At 38.1% G+C, this 17,515-nt stretch overlaps 1 protein-coding gene across 1 annotated transcript in view; it reads left to right on the top strand.

Moving 5' to 3' along the window:
• grin3ba (glutamate receptor, ionotropic, N-methyl-D-aspartate 3Ba) overlaps window positions 1-17,515 on the top strand; it is a gene marked incomplete at both ends in the record, with an annotated part of 82,545 nt that overhangs the window by 56,898 nt on the left and 8,132 nt on the right. Inside the window, 3 exons of the mRNA XM_079819250.1 lie at window positions 7,896-8,988; window positions 10,592-10,737; window positions 12,416-12,531. Of these exons, the coding sequence (XP_079675376.1) occupies window positions 7,896-8,988; window positions 10,592-10,737; window positions 12,416-12,531 (1,355 nt within the window). The remainder of the gene's footprint in view (window positions 1-7,895; window positions 8,989-10,591; window positions 10,738-12,415; window positions 12,532-17,515) is intronic.

Below are 17,515 nucleotides of genomic sequence, written 5' to 3'. Positions count from 1 at the left end.
GTTTTTAAGGTCACGCTAGACGTAGGCGGAAGTACCGCCCCAAGAGAACGTGCAACGACTAATACAAATGCCCTTTACAAAAAAAACTCCATCTCCAACTTCAAAATCATCCGACATCCTTGTTTTACCTTTTTTTTTTGCTAAAGGGCGTTTGTATTAGTCTTTGCATGTGCGCTTTGTAAACACGGGGGCGGTACTTCTGCTTACGTCTAGCGTGACTTGTCCGACGTGATTACGTAATCACTGGCGCACACGCAGAGCAATTTTGGTTAAAAAGTATATACTTTTTTTTTTTTTTTTTTTTTTTTAATGACCGATGAATAAGACCCTATTCCTCGTCTGGGATCGTGCAGAGTCTCTGAAGCCCTTCAAAGCACTTTAAAACTGCATTGATTTGGACCTTCAACACCGTTCCTTGGGGAACAAAACGTATAACTGTACCTTTAAAGGTACACAATGGTCCTTAGGGTACAATTAAACCATTGGCTGGCAAGTTCGGTCCTAGTGAGTCGCTGTCCTGCAGAGTTTGGCTCCAACCCTGAAAGATATCTATAGAAGCTCTTATTGAGAATTAACAGAGGTTTAGATGTTGGTTTTATTGATAATATGTGGTCACCATTATTGTGATCAGTGTTTTCTTTAGTTGGGCAGTTTGACTCTTGGCTTTTTATGCGAGTTTGTGGTTTTTGTTACAGTGTTAACAAAACACATAATCTGTTCAAATCAAAAGAAGCCATAAACAAAAATTGTCATGAAGAAAAATGTTTGACTAAACTCATCACTGACTAAAAATATTAATAAATAATATTGACCAACAATACTTTCAAAAATGTACCCTTAAGGGTACCACCCCAGTGACGGCCACTTGTACCTTAAAAGGTACAATTTTGTACTCTTTTTTTTTTTGAGAGTGTTTTGAAGTCCATTATCTGGAGAAAAATCCTGAAAAAAAAAATGATTTTCTTTTCCACTGAAGAAAGAAAGACATGAACATCTTGGATGGCATTAGGGTGAGTAAATTATCAGGACATTTTCATTTTGAATTTGTGTCTCGATTAAACACTTTTTAGGCGTGTTAAAATGGTTTGTATTATTGGGATAAAAAATATATAGCCTATGTTTAATTGTCAATATGTTTAATAATACAAAACACTTTTTGATGTTTGGAAATCAGGACCATAACTCCATTTACTTGTGATATAGTAGAAACTGTAATTAAGGTATATATAACTAGGTATTTTTAACTGGAAAACAAACTGTAGAGTTTTGTTTGGATTGTGATCTAGTCCCTATAGTGGAGAACTCTTATCACTGAAGGCTGAAAGAAGCCTTACCTATCTGCTCACTTCCACAAATGAGATTTTTTTTTCGTGGTAAGGAAAGAGCAAAAGCACCTTTAGATGTAAGATTAAAGTGCAGCTGTTATAGATTAAAGTGCCGCTGTTATATGAGTCTTGCTCAGCTAAAAAACTTTATAAAATAAAAAAAAGTGAGACAGAGGACCCCTGAGATTTTCCTCTGGATTGAAAGCAGTGATGTAATCTTTAATATTCACCTCACACTGTGAGAATCCCCCCACCCTTGTGTAATGAAATGTATTTGCTCTGAGAAATGAGCGTATAGCACAGAAGCACAGAATCTGAAAACAACACAACACAGGAATTATTGGTTCTCTGAGGTGCTAATGCTTTCTGAAAGTTTAATAATAGTCACGCAGATAGAAATCTCAGTTAGGAAATCAGCTTTTGCGGTGGCTAACACATTAGCCCCTGTCTTTTAACTTCTGCTTTCACGCCAGATCAAGTGTTCTCCACGGGTCAAACTCAGGGCTATCAGGAGAAATTAATGATGCAGGCAATCAATTTTTTCCCCTTTTATTTTCTCTGTTCTGCTCTGTTTTAATGGAAGTGTGCAGTTATGGTCACGCAGAGTGCATATCATTTATGGTCTCATTTAGCCACACATTTCAAGCCTCTTTCACTTGGGGTTTTTCATATTCCCTCTGTGACCCAGACATTGCCCAGCAACCCTTTGACTACTCTACATCCCTAGCTGATTTATTGATGAAAATCGATCATTGAACTAATTCATGGAATATATTCTGCCGTAAAAGCAGTGTGGCTCGGCTGTGTAAGAAATCACAATTATGTGATCTATGCAGAACATCACAAGAGTATAATATCCAGAGCTGCATGGAGGGTTATTCACCTATAAACCATGCTCTATATATTTGTTTGTTTAGTACTCTCTGATGGATGTTAGCTGACAGCACTAATATGGTGGCAGCTCAGCGGTTAAATACATTGTCTGTAAAAGCAAGGTCATATATTGGTTCAAAAGATTTAGTGTGATTCAGGTTTCTCAGGTCATAATCCTGCCCTTCCGTCCTTATGCCTTTGAAGCCTTGAACTTAAGTGTGCTTCAAGAGTGATCCATATTTTCTTCTGTTCATGCTGTGAAAAATATTGTTTGAGAATTAAAGATTAAACATTTTGGAATGTTATTTTTAAAGAATAATCATTGTGCCTATCAGGTGATCTTGAATAAGGAATAATTATTTAAAGCTACACTGTGTGACATTTTCCCCCATCTAGTGGTGAAAAGGTATATGACCATCCAGTGAACTTTAGTTTCTGTTCCTCTCAATTCCGATTTCGTTTCAACTCCTACGGTGGCCGATTTAGTCCAAGATTAACATGGCTTCCAGTTCGACCTCGTCCACATTCGACACGGTGCCTGTGGGATATTCTGTGTCCAGTGGGATGGTTGGAACTCAACTGGCCTAATTATTCGGCTAGAAAGAACTGCAGCTAATCCAGAGTGAACTTTGATGCTAGTAATGTTTATTCAGTCATCCAATTGCAAGGCATAAACAGGTTTGCGTGGATATGTACATAAATGTGGTTTCAGTGAGAGAACAAATAAGGATGGTAAATATACATACACAGTTAAGAACTGTATAACTATACTTATACATTTGTATAATGTAACCGTAAACCAGAGCTTATTGTACCATATATAGGCGCTAAAGGCAGCTGCATTAAAAGGAGCGGAGCTGCCGCTGCTAACAAGCGGTGTCTGGTTACAAAAGTGTGTGCGGCGCTTTAACGTTAGCACTGCAGTGCGCTCTGTATAACAATTGTTAATATGCCGATCAGACCTGATACATATTTCCATCAACATACATTACAAGCAAATATTTTCTATAAACGAATAAACATTGTTGATAACAAAATAACTGAATGATTATTCAAATAGGTGAGCATTACGCTATTGTATGTTGACACAAAAATACTTCTGAGGTGACATCAACTGATTTACGCGATGACACTCTCTGAAACTCAACTACAATGACAATAACTATTATTACTTACGGAGTTATTAACGCACAGAAATACCACACAAGGAAAAACAGACTTTTGAGGAATAAACAAGCCAGGAAAACTCCTTATAACTCTGTTACTGACGCTGCTGAGATGAAAACTCTCTGCACATGCACCAGACAAGTCTGAACAAGTTGACGCGCACATGCGCGAGGCAGAGAATTTTGTACAGTGCCATCGAGTATTAAAACCGGTTAAAACGCGAAAAGCGAAGCTTGAATTTACGGGTATGTCCCTCTTTGGCTAATGTACTTTCAAGATGGAGGGGCAACATGGCGACCACCGTTAGATCCCATTACCTAATGTATTTTCAATGGCATATTATAAACTTACGAGAATACTTTATTACTTGAAAGAAGTAAATATACATTAATGAGCACATATATTTTTGAAAGAACTAAGTGTTTTTAGCTAAGAATAGACTAAAAAAGTTACACAGTGTAGCTTTAAATCCTGACAGACGCACCATGCTCGTAACTTTTTTCAGCGCACAATGTGACAGCTGTGGCACATCTTTCTATGACAGTTAGACGTGATCATCTAGAGGTGCAATTTTCGTTAAGTATGCAAGGGGACCTGGGATCAAATCCTTATTTAATACACGCACACATGTTGGTACACCTATCATTATGATGATTTTCCATAGGCGTAATGGTTTTAATACCGAGCTGATGACATTTTCTAGCCCCTAACCTTAAACCTACCCATCACAGAAAACTTTCTACATTTTTACAGTTTCAAATAACATCACTTAGTATGATTTATAAGCTGATTTTCTCATTGGGGACCAAATAATGTCTAATGGATTTGGGGTAATTTATAATACGGGTGCACTTATATGCATTAATTCATGCTTAACTAATGCACAGATAATCATGAGTTAATGTATAATTCATGAAGAACTAAACCATTTATTAATTATAACTGCATCAGCAACTAATGAACATTCTATATGATTAATAGATTAAGTAATATATGAAGTGCTATTAATTACAAATGACATCATGTATTCATTCCCTAATAACATATTATATTATCTAATAATGTAAATAAATGCGTTAATTACCACAATTGTCAAAGCCATGCATTTCAACTTCCAGTTGTCTGCTTTAATTAATCATTAGCTAACGATTTACAAAGATATCATTATGTTATGACTCTACTTGTTGAGGCACATGACTATTAACTAATTGTTAAGTAATATGTCATTGTGGTTGTGGCTTTTGAATTAATTTTGAATTAGTTAAAGGTCCCGTTTTTCGTGTTTTTTTGAAGCTTTGATTGTGTTTACAGTGTGCAATATAACATGTGTTCATGTTTCATGTGTAAAAAAACACAGTATTTTTCACACAATTTACTTATCTGTATACCGCTGTTTTCACTGTCCTCAAAACGGCCTGAGAATTTCCTCGTTCTATGAAGTCCCTCCTTCAGGAATACGTAACGAGTTCTGATTGTGCCAGCGGTTCCCGTGTTGTGATTCGACAGCAGCTTAGCGCACGTTGCCCGGGAAGGTCACGCCTCTTACCATAACGGGGAGATGAACGCGCTCAAACTACAGCCCCTGAAGGCCAAACAAAGGTGATTTGACTCCGGGATGAAAATAACAGCGTCTGATGGCGACAAACGCAACCGGACCGAACCAAACGCAACACTTCCTCTTCTCCATGAGGGAGCAACAAGACCACGCCCCCTTTTTCGCGTATTCTTGTGGGCGGAGGTTAGTCGACAAACTGCTCTACTGACGTCATTAAAGCAGGATGAACAGGGATGTAGTCCAAACCGGCCGTTCGCTGTAGGCTTTGAAAGGGAACTTCTGTTAAATAAAATATCTCGCTTGGCATTGAACTTTGAGCTTTATAATTTTACAGGTATTATTTATGCTCTAACAGCAACATTACACACTAACTAAAGTTTGAAAAATGGGATCACGAAGAACAGGACCTTTAATAGTCATGTGCCTCAACAACAGGGTTGCCAGGTTTTCACAACAAACCCCGCCCAATTGCTACTCAAAACTAGCCCAAAACAAACCCAATTGCGTTTCAGGGGGGGTTCTCCGGTAAAAATGTGCGTTTGGGGGGTAAAATATGTGTCTTTTTGGCAGAGTTGTCTGGTAAAATTCGCATTCCCGGGGCTAAATATCACACAATTGGGGTCACTTCAACCGGCGGCAACAGTGTTGAAGTAGCCCAATTCCGCAGGAAAACCGCGGACTTGGCAACACTGCTCAACAAGTAAAGTCATAACATGATACCTTTGGAAATCATTAGCTAATGATTAATTAAAGCAAACTGAAAGTTGAAATGCATGGCTTCAACCATTTTGGAAATTAACATATGAATTTACACTATTAATATAGTATGTTATCAGGGAATTAATACAATATGACACATTTAACTAATAACAAGTTAATGATTACTTAATCTATTCATCTTATAGAATTTTGTTGCTGATGCAGTAATCATTAATAAATGGTTTAGTTCTTCATGAGTCACACATTAACTCATGATTATCTGTGCATTAGTTAAGTATGAATTAATGCATATCAGTGCACCCGTATTGTAAAGTTTTACCAGATTTTGCATATTATCTTTAGGTTTACCAGGACCACACACACACAATGACAGAAAGTGATCTCCAATTCACGAGTTCACACTTATATATAATTTAGAGGGAGTAAATGTAAATGCGTCTTTGGCGTGCTGTCCTTCGAGCTCGGAATTTGGCCCGAACCCAGAGTACTCCCCCCATGTATGTAAGTGGTTAGAACTGAAAGTGTGGAGAAGGGGTGGTGGAGGGATGCTGATAAACTGTCAACAAACGGATATTGACTGCTGAATATATATACCTCTTATTGTTGATTGGCTGAGTGCTCTCTTCTCGTGTCAATTATCTGAACGTGCTCCTCCCGAACTTTAATAACATCATGTATTTTCATTGTATGGACTCCTTTTGTGGCACATAGGAAATAAAGTCATCTTACCCTTAACATAAAATAGACTAATGAATAAAAATATTTAATTTATTTCAATATTATTCCAAAATGTTCTTACGTTTTCACTGTAATAATGTCTAATTATATATTTTTTTAATTAAGCAAGATCATTCTTTATTGATGCTCACTGCTTCATGGATTCTATGTATTCTGTCGCTTATATACAGTGATGAATGGACTGCACCTTATATCTACTTTTGTAAATGGGTTTTTTGAATGAAAAAACTCTGTTCTGTGTGGTCATTCAGCAAAGCATGCGGCGACAGTGAGATTCCCTGAGCGGTGAGCGTGAGCTGAGTTCCTGTGCAGCTCACACTGCTGTATTCAAGCATGCGATCGACTGAGCAAATGACATTTCCACACAAGGCTGACATTTAAACACTTAGGTGGTCTTGTGTTTTCAAAGTGGAGAATTTGGTCAAAGGCGATGAATTTGGAGCACTGAGAATATATTACCCCTGTAAATCTGGACATATGATTTTTTTTTAATGGAACAGTTTATTGAACATTTAAAACAAAAATAAAAAGTTTGCAAATATACTTTTTGTTGAGCATCATGTTTTATTGCTCATATAGAAGAACATGGAGCTCATACCTGAGGAGGAAAAAAACACCTCAATTTTATTCAGAGGCCAAAACTGAGCGAAAATATGCAATTTGGTGCATTTGTTGATATTTATATGGCAAATAATAAGATGAAATTCGGATTGTGATATAGAGCAATTTGATCTTTATTACAATATAGCAGGCTACTTACATAAAAATGTCATGTCACTTTATATCTTCCAATAATGTCTTAGTAAGATGATATTGAGAGATGATCAAATGATGATTGAGAGATGTACAAAATATATGTTCTTCAAAAGCCTGATGTATCACATTTGATACATTTTAACATGATTTTTCTAAATAAAAAAATTATGAATAATCAAGTAAACTTAAGTTGCTTCAGTCCAGTAAATATTCATCTTGAAATATTACCAACAAAAATGATTCTTATGTTCACTTTATACAAATCAGTAAATAACCAAAAAAAAAAAAAAGTAATATACTAAATAGAATTATACTAAAATGTGTTTTACTTATTAAAAACGTAAGTACAAAAAGTAAGCAATCAGATGACAGAAGGCATGTAGTAGATTGTGTACATGTTTTTCAGCAAAGTTTTGATCATGTTCATAATTTAATAAGTTGGCATCTTATTAAATATGTATGCTTTTATAGGATTAATTATCAAAGGTAAAAATATCTTGTCATATTTGAAATGGAAGCTGGAACTACTTAAATCAATTAACATTAACCAATGGCAAGATATAAACAGGCATAAAATGCTCAATTTCTTATGTAGTATCCCTTCTGTACAGTATATTTCACTAGTTTTCAGCTCTTTTGTTGGATTCAGTTCGCTAGAGATTCAGTAACATATTTTTGCTCTGTCATCTCATCACTATCTTTGCTTTTTCTGGAATGCATATATATTTCCCTCACAATGCTCATGTCCCTGCTGTGCTCAGGTTCTTGTCGAACACTTCGTTCATGGGGCTGACAGGCCCGGTGAGAGTACAGCGCTCGCTCTCCAGGGTGCTTACCTCTCAGCGCTTTCACATATGGAGCCTACAGCGGGATCCTCTGGGCCAGCCAAGTTGGGTGACCGTGGCAAGCTGGCAGTCGGGCCATCTGGAATTAGAGGAACAGAGCCTGTGGCCGGGCATGACCCAGCACCACCGGGAGGGCGGCCCAGGGATTAGGCTCGGCGGCCGCTGGCAGGCAGGACTCCCAGTGGCGGGGAGCAGAGTGCGGGTCGTGACCTTGGTCGAGCACCCGTTTGTGTTCACACGAGAGGTGGACGATGAGGGCCAATGTCCAGCGGGTCAGCTGTGCCTTGACCCTCAAACCAACAGCTCTGAAGTCCTCAACCAGCTGTTCAGAGAGCTGGAGCAAACCAACAGCAGCTCATTGCCAACTGACATGCGGAAATGCTGCTATGGATACTGCATTGACCTGCTGGAGAAGTTAGCCGAGGACATGCACTTCGAGTTTGACCTCTATATCGTAGGCGATGGGAAGTATGGGGCATGGAAAGGGGGTAGATGGTCTGGTTTGGTGGGCGACCTGCTGAGTGGCGTGGCGGATATGGCCGTCACCAGCTTTAGCATCAACTCAGCTCGAAGCAGAGTGATAGACTTCACCAGCCCCTTCTTCTCCACCAGTCTAGGGATCCTGGTGCGCAGTAAGGACACAGCTGCACCCATCGGTGCTTTCATGTGGCCCCTTCACTGGTCCATGTGGGTGGGCATCTTTGTGGCACTGCATATCACAGCTCTTTTCATCACCCTATATGAGTGGAACAGTCCGTTTGGCATGACCCCGCATGGACGCAACCGCATCAGGGTCTTCTCTTACTCGTCTGCCCTGAACCTCTGCTATGCCATTCTGTTCGGCCGGACTGTTGCCAGTAAAACTCCAAAGTGCTGGACAGGCCGCTTCCTCATGAACCTTTGGGCCATATTTTGCCTGCTGGTTCTGTCCAGTTACACAGCCAACCTAGCAGCTGTCATGGTGGGGGAGAAGACCTTTGAGGAGGTGTCAGGGATTCATGATGTCAAGGTAAAACACTGCATGCAAATCTATTTGTTTGTAATATTGTGAAATATTACTACAATTTCAAATAGCTGCTTTCTATTTGAACATATTTTAAAATGTAATTTATTCCAGTGATGGCAAAGCTGAATTTTCAGCATCATTACTCCAGTCTTCAGTGTCACATGATTCTTTTAACCCTCTGGTGCTCTTCGGTAATTTCTGACCGGAAAATTTTCTGTTTTGAAATGTTAAAAATCACAGCTTCACCGGAATGATATGAAACTTGGTGACTTTTCTTGCATTATGTGCAAGAAAAAAAATTTTGGTCATGATTCGAGCATGCTAATTGGCCGTAAAAAAAAAAAAAAAGCGTTCATTGTCTTCGGTCATAAATGACCCCCATAGGAAATGAATGGGAAATCTGCAAAAACACAAAAATTCACAGAATTTGTGTGTGTACAATCTACAAATCGGCCACAATGCTGAAAAAAATACACAGCAGTAAAGGGGTGACACTCTAAAACATCAAGAGCGTGATATTGACACATCCACTCACACACACACGCACACTTATTCACACACACACACACACACACACACACACACACACACACACACACACACACACACACACACACACACACACACACACACACACACACACACACACACACACACACACACCCACACACACCTATGAAAAACTGAACCTATGAACTATAAAAATCACAGCTTCATCAGAATGATATGAAACTTGGTGACTTTTCTAGCATTAAGTATGTAAACACAAAAAAAATTGAGGGCGTGATTCGAGCATGCTAAGTGGTCGTAAAAAAATACTCCCACTTGTGCTCTTCGGTCAAAAATGACACCATAGGAAATGAATGGGAAATCTGCAAAAACACAAAAATTCACAGAAAAAAATCTATATTTCTAACAAAAAAAAATATATCTAAAACTTTATAATAAATAGTCTTTGAGATTTTTTTTAATAGATATTCAAATCCATCAAAAAAAATCATTAAATGTGTTCAAAACAGAACTAGGGAATTCTCAAGCCTCTCCATAGAGACCTCTAGTGATTACACCCATGGTTGCATGATTTCATAAATAATTCCAAAAAGAGGGTGCTAATCTGCCTTCCAAAAAATAATTTTGAAGGCCTAGTCTCTATTTTAACCTGAAATACTGCAATAAGTAAAAAGAAAAGAAAAAATGTGTGTATAATTTTCAATGGCAAAAATAGACCATAATTATTGCATGAATATTAAATAATACCATCAAATCATCTCAAAATACAAAATTAAAAAGAAAAAATATTATTGAAGAAAAGTAAATTGCATTGGTTTTACTGGGGTGGAGGAAGTTTAATTTTTAGGTGTCCACTCATGACTGGGAAGACAACCAATGCAACCCCTAAACGAAGAGCACCAGAGAGTTAAAACAAGATATCTTGATAACATATATGGTGAATGTCCTCAAAAAACATAGTTGCACAATTGTACATGCACGTCGAAAAAACTATAGTAGTACCATGGTACATTTTAGTACTTTTTTGTAAATATTGGGATTATGTTTTCAAACCATTTTCACACAGTAAATTCACTTTCCATTGCTTTTTTTCAAGCTCCATCATCCGTCTCTGGGGTTTCGCTTTGGCACAGTGCGAGAAAGCAGTGCTGAGGATTATGTGAAAAAGAGCTTCCCAGAGATGCACGAGTACATGAGGCGCTTCAACAAGCCCACCACTCCGGATGGAGTCTCTACACTCAAGTAAGTGTTTGAACCAGGAGAGAGGAGACAACACATAACATAACATGGTGGTGGAAAGTTCAATGGAAATGTAACAGTAAGGAAAAAAAGAGAGAGTGGTAATGAAATGCGCTGAATTTCTGCGGCGCCTTGAATGAAAAACACTTCCAATGAAGTGTGTTTAGAAAGCTATCTTCATAAAAACTCGCATAGACACATTAATATTCTTTTAACACAATAAAATCAAGTGCTGTTGAGCAGGAGTGCAACGTTCAGAAAACAAATAAAGCTTTCAAAGGAGACAGGCATCTTGAGAAAAGCCTGATGGGAGAAGAGCTCAGTAATTGCACAGTGCTGACGGAGACACACAGGCAACAAGCTGTAGGGCTGCAGGCTACTACTACAGCAATAAACAGGGTCACAATAAGAGGGCAACATGACTGTTCTTCCAACCTCAAAAGCGGTTGACACTGCTGTGGATCTGCTTTGTGTGACTCGGAGTTAAAATCATTTCTTTTTCATGAGGAATTATGCGCACCATCCAGCTCGCTCTATCTAAACCAACGGAGTCGACGGCAACAAGTGTCTGCTCTCCAGGCTTTCTGTCTGTTGTCTCAGTTCCCATTCATCCCTGAAAGAACAGACTCCAAGCAAAGAAGAGAGGCAGTCACTCTCAAGTCAAACCTAAACTTGCTGAATGAGGCCAAAGGTTTTCTTCAGAGATGAGCGTAAGCTTACAGGCGCGCACAAACACACACACACACAGCGATTCAGGCTCACACATAGTGCAGTATTTTGCTTTGTACTTCCCGTCTTTTATGATTGACGGCAGTTTTCTTCCATGTCAGAATTCCTTTTGTTCGATTCACTGGAGACACCTTACATGGTCAGCATTTTTAGAGTTGAGATCGCTGCCATAGTTGGGAGGCATCCTTGGGGCGTGGGCTTTTTTAAGACAAGCATCCGGATAGATTTTTTTCTTTTTCTTTACAAGACGTTAGTCTTAGTTTGATGCTGCAAAATTTTCCTGAGCTTTATTTTCTGTCACACTTGAGGTAAAATGGAGGTCAGCTCATGTACAAGCATTGCCTCGCACTATTCATTGATAATTCAGCATTTCTTCAGACAACAAACTGTAGAAATGATATCACGCTCTAGGGCTTTTGTTTTTAATAAATAATGCATTACAAATACCGCATTCAAAAAAAGGAAATATCCACATCCTCAGGTCAGAGGTCACCAAACTTGAATTCCCATATGCACCAGAATGCGAAATGTCTTTGACTATAGCTGTAAACATACAGTATTATGAGAAAGATTGGGGAATTATTCATTTTAGAGTGATGTAATCCATGCTGGGTTTTTGTAATTGCCTTTTTTAAACACTATTATTAGGCAGTGTTATTAGTGAAAGCAGCTTGTATTTATTTTGCCGCCCATATTGATAAGTATAAATCTCTTTGTGGAGAAAGTCTTTTGCAATGTACTAGCCAAAGATTGTTTGAAAAAAGATGTTATACACAGCACACAAAACACTGAGGAAAATCTGACTAAATCCTGAAGATTTAAGCAGTCTATAGCTACAGGCTTTCGATCAGGCTTGTTATAATCAACTTTTAAAGTCAGCTCTCATTAGCATACGTTTGGCTGGCGGTGTCTGTTTTGTTTGGCTCTGACTATCCTCCTCTGTGTGTTGAAGGACAGATCCCCCTCAGCTAGATGCCTTCATCATGGATAAGGCTTTGCTGGACTACGAGGTGTCCATAGACGCAGACTGCAAACTCCTGACTGTAGGAAAACCGTTTGCTATTGAAGGTAAGGACTCTTGTGGCACTGAGCATATTACTGCCTCTGAGAAGGCTAGCACCTCTGGCCATGTCTCATTGAATTATATTAGCTTACAGCCTGTGAAGTTCTTCTTTAAGAAGGCACAAGGTGCACTTTGTACAGATACATTAGAATTCCACCCCACATTAACACCCGTCGAGGAATTCACCTCAAAGGTAATTGTAATTAGCCTCCAAATCGAAGCAAGTCAAGTTTGACACATGTCATTTCATAAGTGAAAGCTATTACAGGGTGTGGATGGGTTTCATGGCAGTCACCCAGGCGTGTCCGCACCTCTCATCCGGATGCTATCTCCTGCTGCATGCATAGGAATTTTCCCTGCTATCTGTCAAAAGCTTTCCTCACGCCTTTTAAGTCCACTTTTTATTAGATGGATGATCAAGACTAAACCATCACTATCACTTCTGCTGGCCTGAAATGGACAGCTCCGTCAGGGTCTGTAAACCCTGTAAACAGCGGGGTGCATAATCAAACCATGCAGGCGAAAAACTGGAGTCAGACATCTATGGTTGTCAATTTAAAGAAGCGTGTTCAATAGCAAATTTATTTTTGTTGCAGTATTGTGAAATGTATCAATCTGTCTGTCTGTCAATAGAATCTATCTGTCTGTCTGTCTGTCTGTCTGTCCGATAATAGAATCTATCTATCGATCTGTCTGTCTGTCAATAGAATCTATCTGTCTGTCTGTCTGTCTGTCTGTCTGTCTGTCTGTCTGTCTGTCTGTCTGATAATAGAATCTATCTATCGACCGGTCTGTCTGTCTGTCTATCTGTCTGTCTGTTAATATAATCTATCTATCTATCTATCTATCTATCTATCTATCTATCTATCTATCTATCTATCTATCTATCTATCTGTCTTTCAATAGAATCTATATCTATCTATCTATCTATCTATCTATCTATCTATCTATCTATCTATCTATCTATCTATCTATCTATCTATCTATCTATCTATCTATCTATCTATCTATCTATCTATCTATCTATCTATCTATCTATCTATCTATCTATCTATCTGTCTGTTACAATTTTTATCAGTCACTTTGGTAAATTTCTCAGATCAGAATTGAAATTCTCAAAACAACCTGTTCAATCTTCACATAATTGTGTCACTTGTGCACATCAAAAAAGCAGTTTCTCATTTATGTGAACAAGTTGCAAATGCCTTGGTATATCCATGCAAATAATTATGTACAATTCTCTGCTGTTTCCTACATTATCAATTGCTTATGTCATGTTGATCAAAATGTATTATAACGGGTCTCTGTTGAATAGTCTCACCCCCACCCCCCACCCCCCCACAACATTTAGGCATTAGTTATATAGTTATATTAGTTATATTATATATTATTAGTTAATAGTCTTTACATGCAAAATGGTTGAACAAGTTGTCATAATATGTCAAGCATATTTCTATACATTTCCATTAGACTTTTTTTTACGTTTTTTCTGATATCCGTTGTGATGTGGATGAGAATTTGTGGCCCAACAGACAGGAATGTCAGGAGGTGTAGGAAGACTGCACTGTAATTCCTACAGCACTGCATGTAGTTTTCCCTAAGGAGATTGTCCTATGTTCACATTTCTACTTGTGTTTTTTTTTTCTTTTCTTTTTCTTTGTGCTATGAAGTGCTGTCTTTTCCTTTCTGCATCGCAATGACATGGTCTGCCAACAAATTATAGTGCAAACAGTAAAAGCGTAAATGTGAATCTTGTCCAGTCTCTTGCAATAAAACTCCTACATACACTACATACACTCCTACATAATTGTCATCAAAACTTTAGCCATAGTTTACATCACATTATATTGACAGCATGAATAAGCAATTTGATTGTCTTATCCATACACAATGACACAAGGACTTGTCATTCTGATGGCACTGACATGTTCATTGACACAGATATTTACTTTTGAGAGATAAACTAAGGATTTTGAGCAAGAGACTGCTTTTGCAGGTAATCCATGGTGTTTTGATATTTGTACAAATTGTTTTGAGAAATGTACTTACTGTTTGCAAACTGAGAAAAACTGTAATAAAAATAGTGTAGATTGGTAGATAGCCAGACGGTCCGTGTACTTTTTCGTTCATTCGATTTTCCTTATAGAAACGGTATTAAAAAACAAAACGAAAAACAAGAATTCTGCTTGACAGCCATCATATATCCTGCCATACCCAGCTGAAGTGAAGTGTATGTGAATTTATATCTACACAGGAGAAAACCCTGTCTAGGCTCTGCCCCGGGACGGGTTGTTTCGAGCCATTCGTTAGTCTGATTGTTTTATGAATAAAAGATTAAATGTAGCTGCAATAAACGCGTTAAGAATCCGTAGCAGCGCAGGACTATTATTCTGCTGTGCGAAATCAGCAGAAAGGGGCGTATGATTCCTGCCCACGTCCAGAAATCGAATATTCAAGCCATATATAAATTTTTCCACCTCTGAACGAAAAACGAAAAAGGAGAGTTTTTTGTTTTTTAATACCGTTTCTATAAGAAAAATCGAATGAACGAAAAAGTACACGGACCCCAGACAGACAAATAAAATTATATACAATTTATAATTGTAATTACAAAGTTTAAAATAGATTGTTATATTTCAAAATACTTATTTTTTAACATCTGTAAAATCTAACATTGAATTACTGTCTGTCTGTATATAATTATATTTATATAGTTTTTTTGTCATGATTTGGTCCTGAATTATGGTACTTTTGAGATCCCCCTACAGGCAGCCGTTCACAGGCTTCGCTCAAATTGAATGAACACCCTTCAGTCTCTTCAGAGTGGACCGTGTCCTTTTAACACTGCTGGAAAATCCCTTATTGTATTAGTTTGCACAGCACACTTTATGACTGCCTGGATCCACTCCATTAAGAATATTCTAGCAGCCCGCCGGTGCCCCCTCTTCAAAGAGTTCAACAGCACACATTTATTGGTTGTAGAGGGCTGAGTAAAAATACAGCAGTGAAACTCAGTTGGAGAGGACAGAAGTTTATCAGAATTCAAGGGATGTTGTGCCATGTGCTGAAAGGAGGGGAGGGATTGCTTGCCAGGAGTGATGTGTGGGTTTGCCGGTGAGGCGAGGGCTTTGATGAAATTTGTGGATGTCAGAGTTGCGCTCGTATCTCTCCGGCTGCCTGGCTGCAGAGACGCCGCAATGACAGACATTCTGTCTAAGGTACATTGGCACGGGGGTGCCAAAGATTCATGATTGTTCCTTCTCAAGGCTCTCTGACATATCAATAATAGAGGTATCAATTCACAAATGTGGATGGTCTCTTTAACAAAACCCTACAACGTTCATTGGACTAGCTGTGCTGTATGTGAGAAATTATTTATTTGTCTAGAATTGTCTAAAAGAGTACCTTCAAAGCTTAATGTGGGAGGATTATTCCTTTTTAATATTAACAGGTTAGGTTAATGTATTACAATACGTTTTGCTTTGTTATTAATTAATGCAGTACATATCCCCTTGTAAACAATTAGTGCACTTAAAGAGCTTTTGACCCTCTAACGGTTAAAAAAACAAAACTGCATGCATTTTACGGAAGAACGTTGTTTTGGTTGTGCTTCTACTGTGTCTGTGCGGATGAATATGCTTATAATATAGCTCATAAAACATTCACTACTAGGTTTAAAAGTTATAACCAGTTTAGATGGAAAGGATCTTAAAGGAACACTTTTTTGGAAATAGGCTGATTTTCCAAGTCCCCTAGAGTTAAACAGTTGAGTTTTACCATTTTTTAATCAATTCAGCCGATCTTTGTATCTGGCTGTAGCACTTTTAGCATACCTTAGCATACATCATTGAAAAGTCAAGTTTTAAATAAAAAAAATATTGAAAGTCTTTGGTCATTTTTGAGCACGATGAAAATGGTCTCATCTGATTCAATGATGTATGCTAAGCTATGCTAAAAGTGCTACAGCCAGATACACAGATCGGCTGAATGGATTCAAAAACGGTAACACTCAACTATTTAACTCTAGGGGACTTGGAAAATGAGCCTATTTCCAAAAAAAGTGGAGTGTTCCTTTAAGCTGAGTAGCTGAAGACATCACTGTAGCTATACCTGTTAATAGACACGGTATTTCCTCGAAAATAAATTCCATTGCGAGAACAAACATAATGAAAGACACAATAGATAATGTTTTACAGTGATCTCTGTTAGAGAGCTATATGACAAATGATCAGTTCAATAAAATACCTTACTCACCTTAGAGTAATAAAAACGCCATCTCCACATCACTTTTATAACATTTCAAATCCCTCAGTTCTGGCCATCTCCTAGTAGCCAATTGTAACCCCTCCAGTTCGAACTGCCCGCCCCAAGCGGGACTCGAACCCGGGTCTACCGGCATGAAAGTCGGACGCTCTAACAAGGAGGCTAAAGGCTGCAACTTCCAGCATCAGTTGCTAGAGCGTCTCTTGAGATCAGAGGAGTGAGGTTTACTCACACAGTACCTACTAGCTTTAGGGTAAAGATAAAACCCTGTTTTGGAAGATGGATTGATGGTGTATTGACTCATAATTAAAAAAAAATTGTATAAAAAAAAAGTTACATAGTGTACCTTTAATTGTATAGAATGTTCAATTGCAGTGCACTTCAAATCGTATAATAAAAGTCCAGTAAGTATACTTAAAGTGAGTACACTTTCATGACTATGTTTCTTAACACACTTAAAGGGATAGTTCACCCAAAAATGAAAATTAGCCCATAATTTACTCACCCTCAAGTCATCCTAGGTGTATATGACATTCTTCTTTCAGACAAATAAAATCGGAGTTATATTATTGTTCAATTTATGGAAAAATGGTTGGAAGTTCCATGACGCATCTTGAGTTTCACTTTCAACATTCAACACTTTTCCACAGAAGGCGGTCGGCCAAAAGTTTACTTGATAAAGTTTTAAATATGGATATTTTTCTTACACAAACGTGTCGATTCGCT

The sequence above is a fragment of the Gobio gobio genome (genome assembly GCF_949357685.1).
Source record: "Gobio gobio genome assembly, chromosome: 6".
Taxonomy (NCBI): domain Eukaryota; kingdom Metazoa; phylum Chordata; class Actinopteri; order Cypriniformes; family Gobionidae; genus Gobio; species Gobio gobio.
Note: the sequence above shows the minus strand (reverse complement) of the source record. Positions and strands in the feature narration are given on the sequence as shown.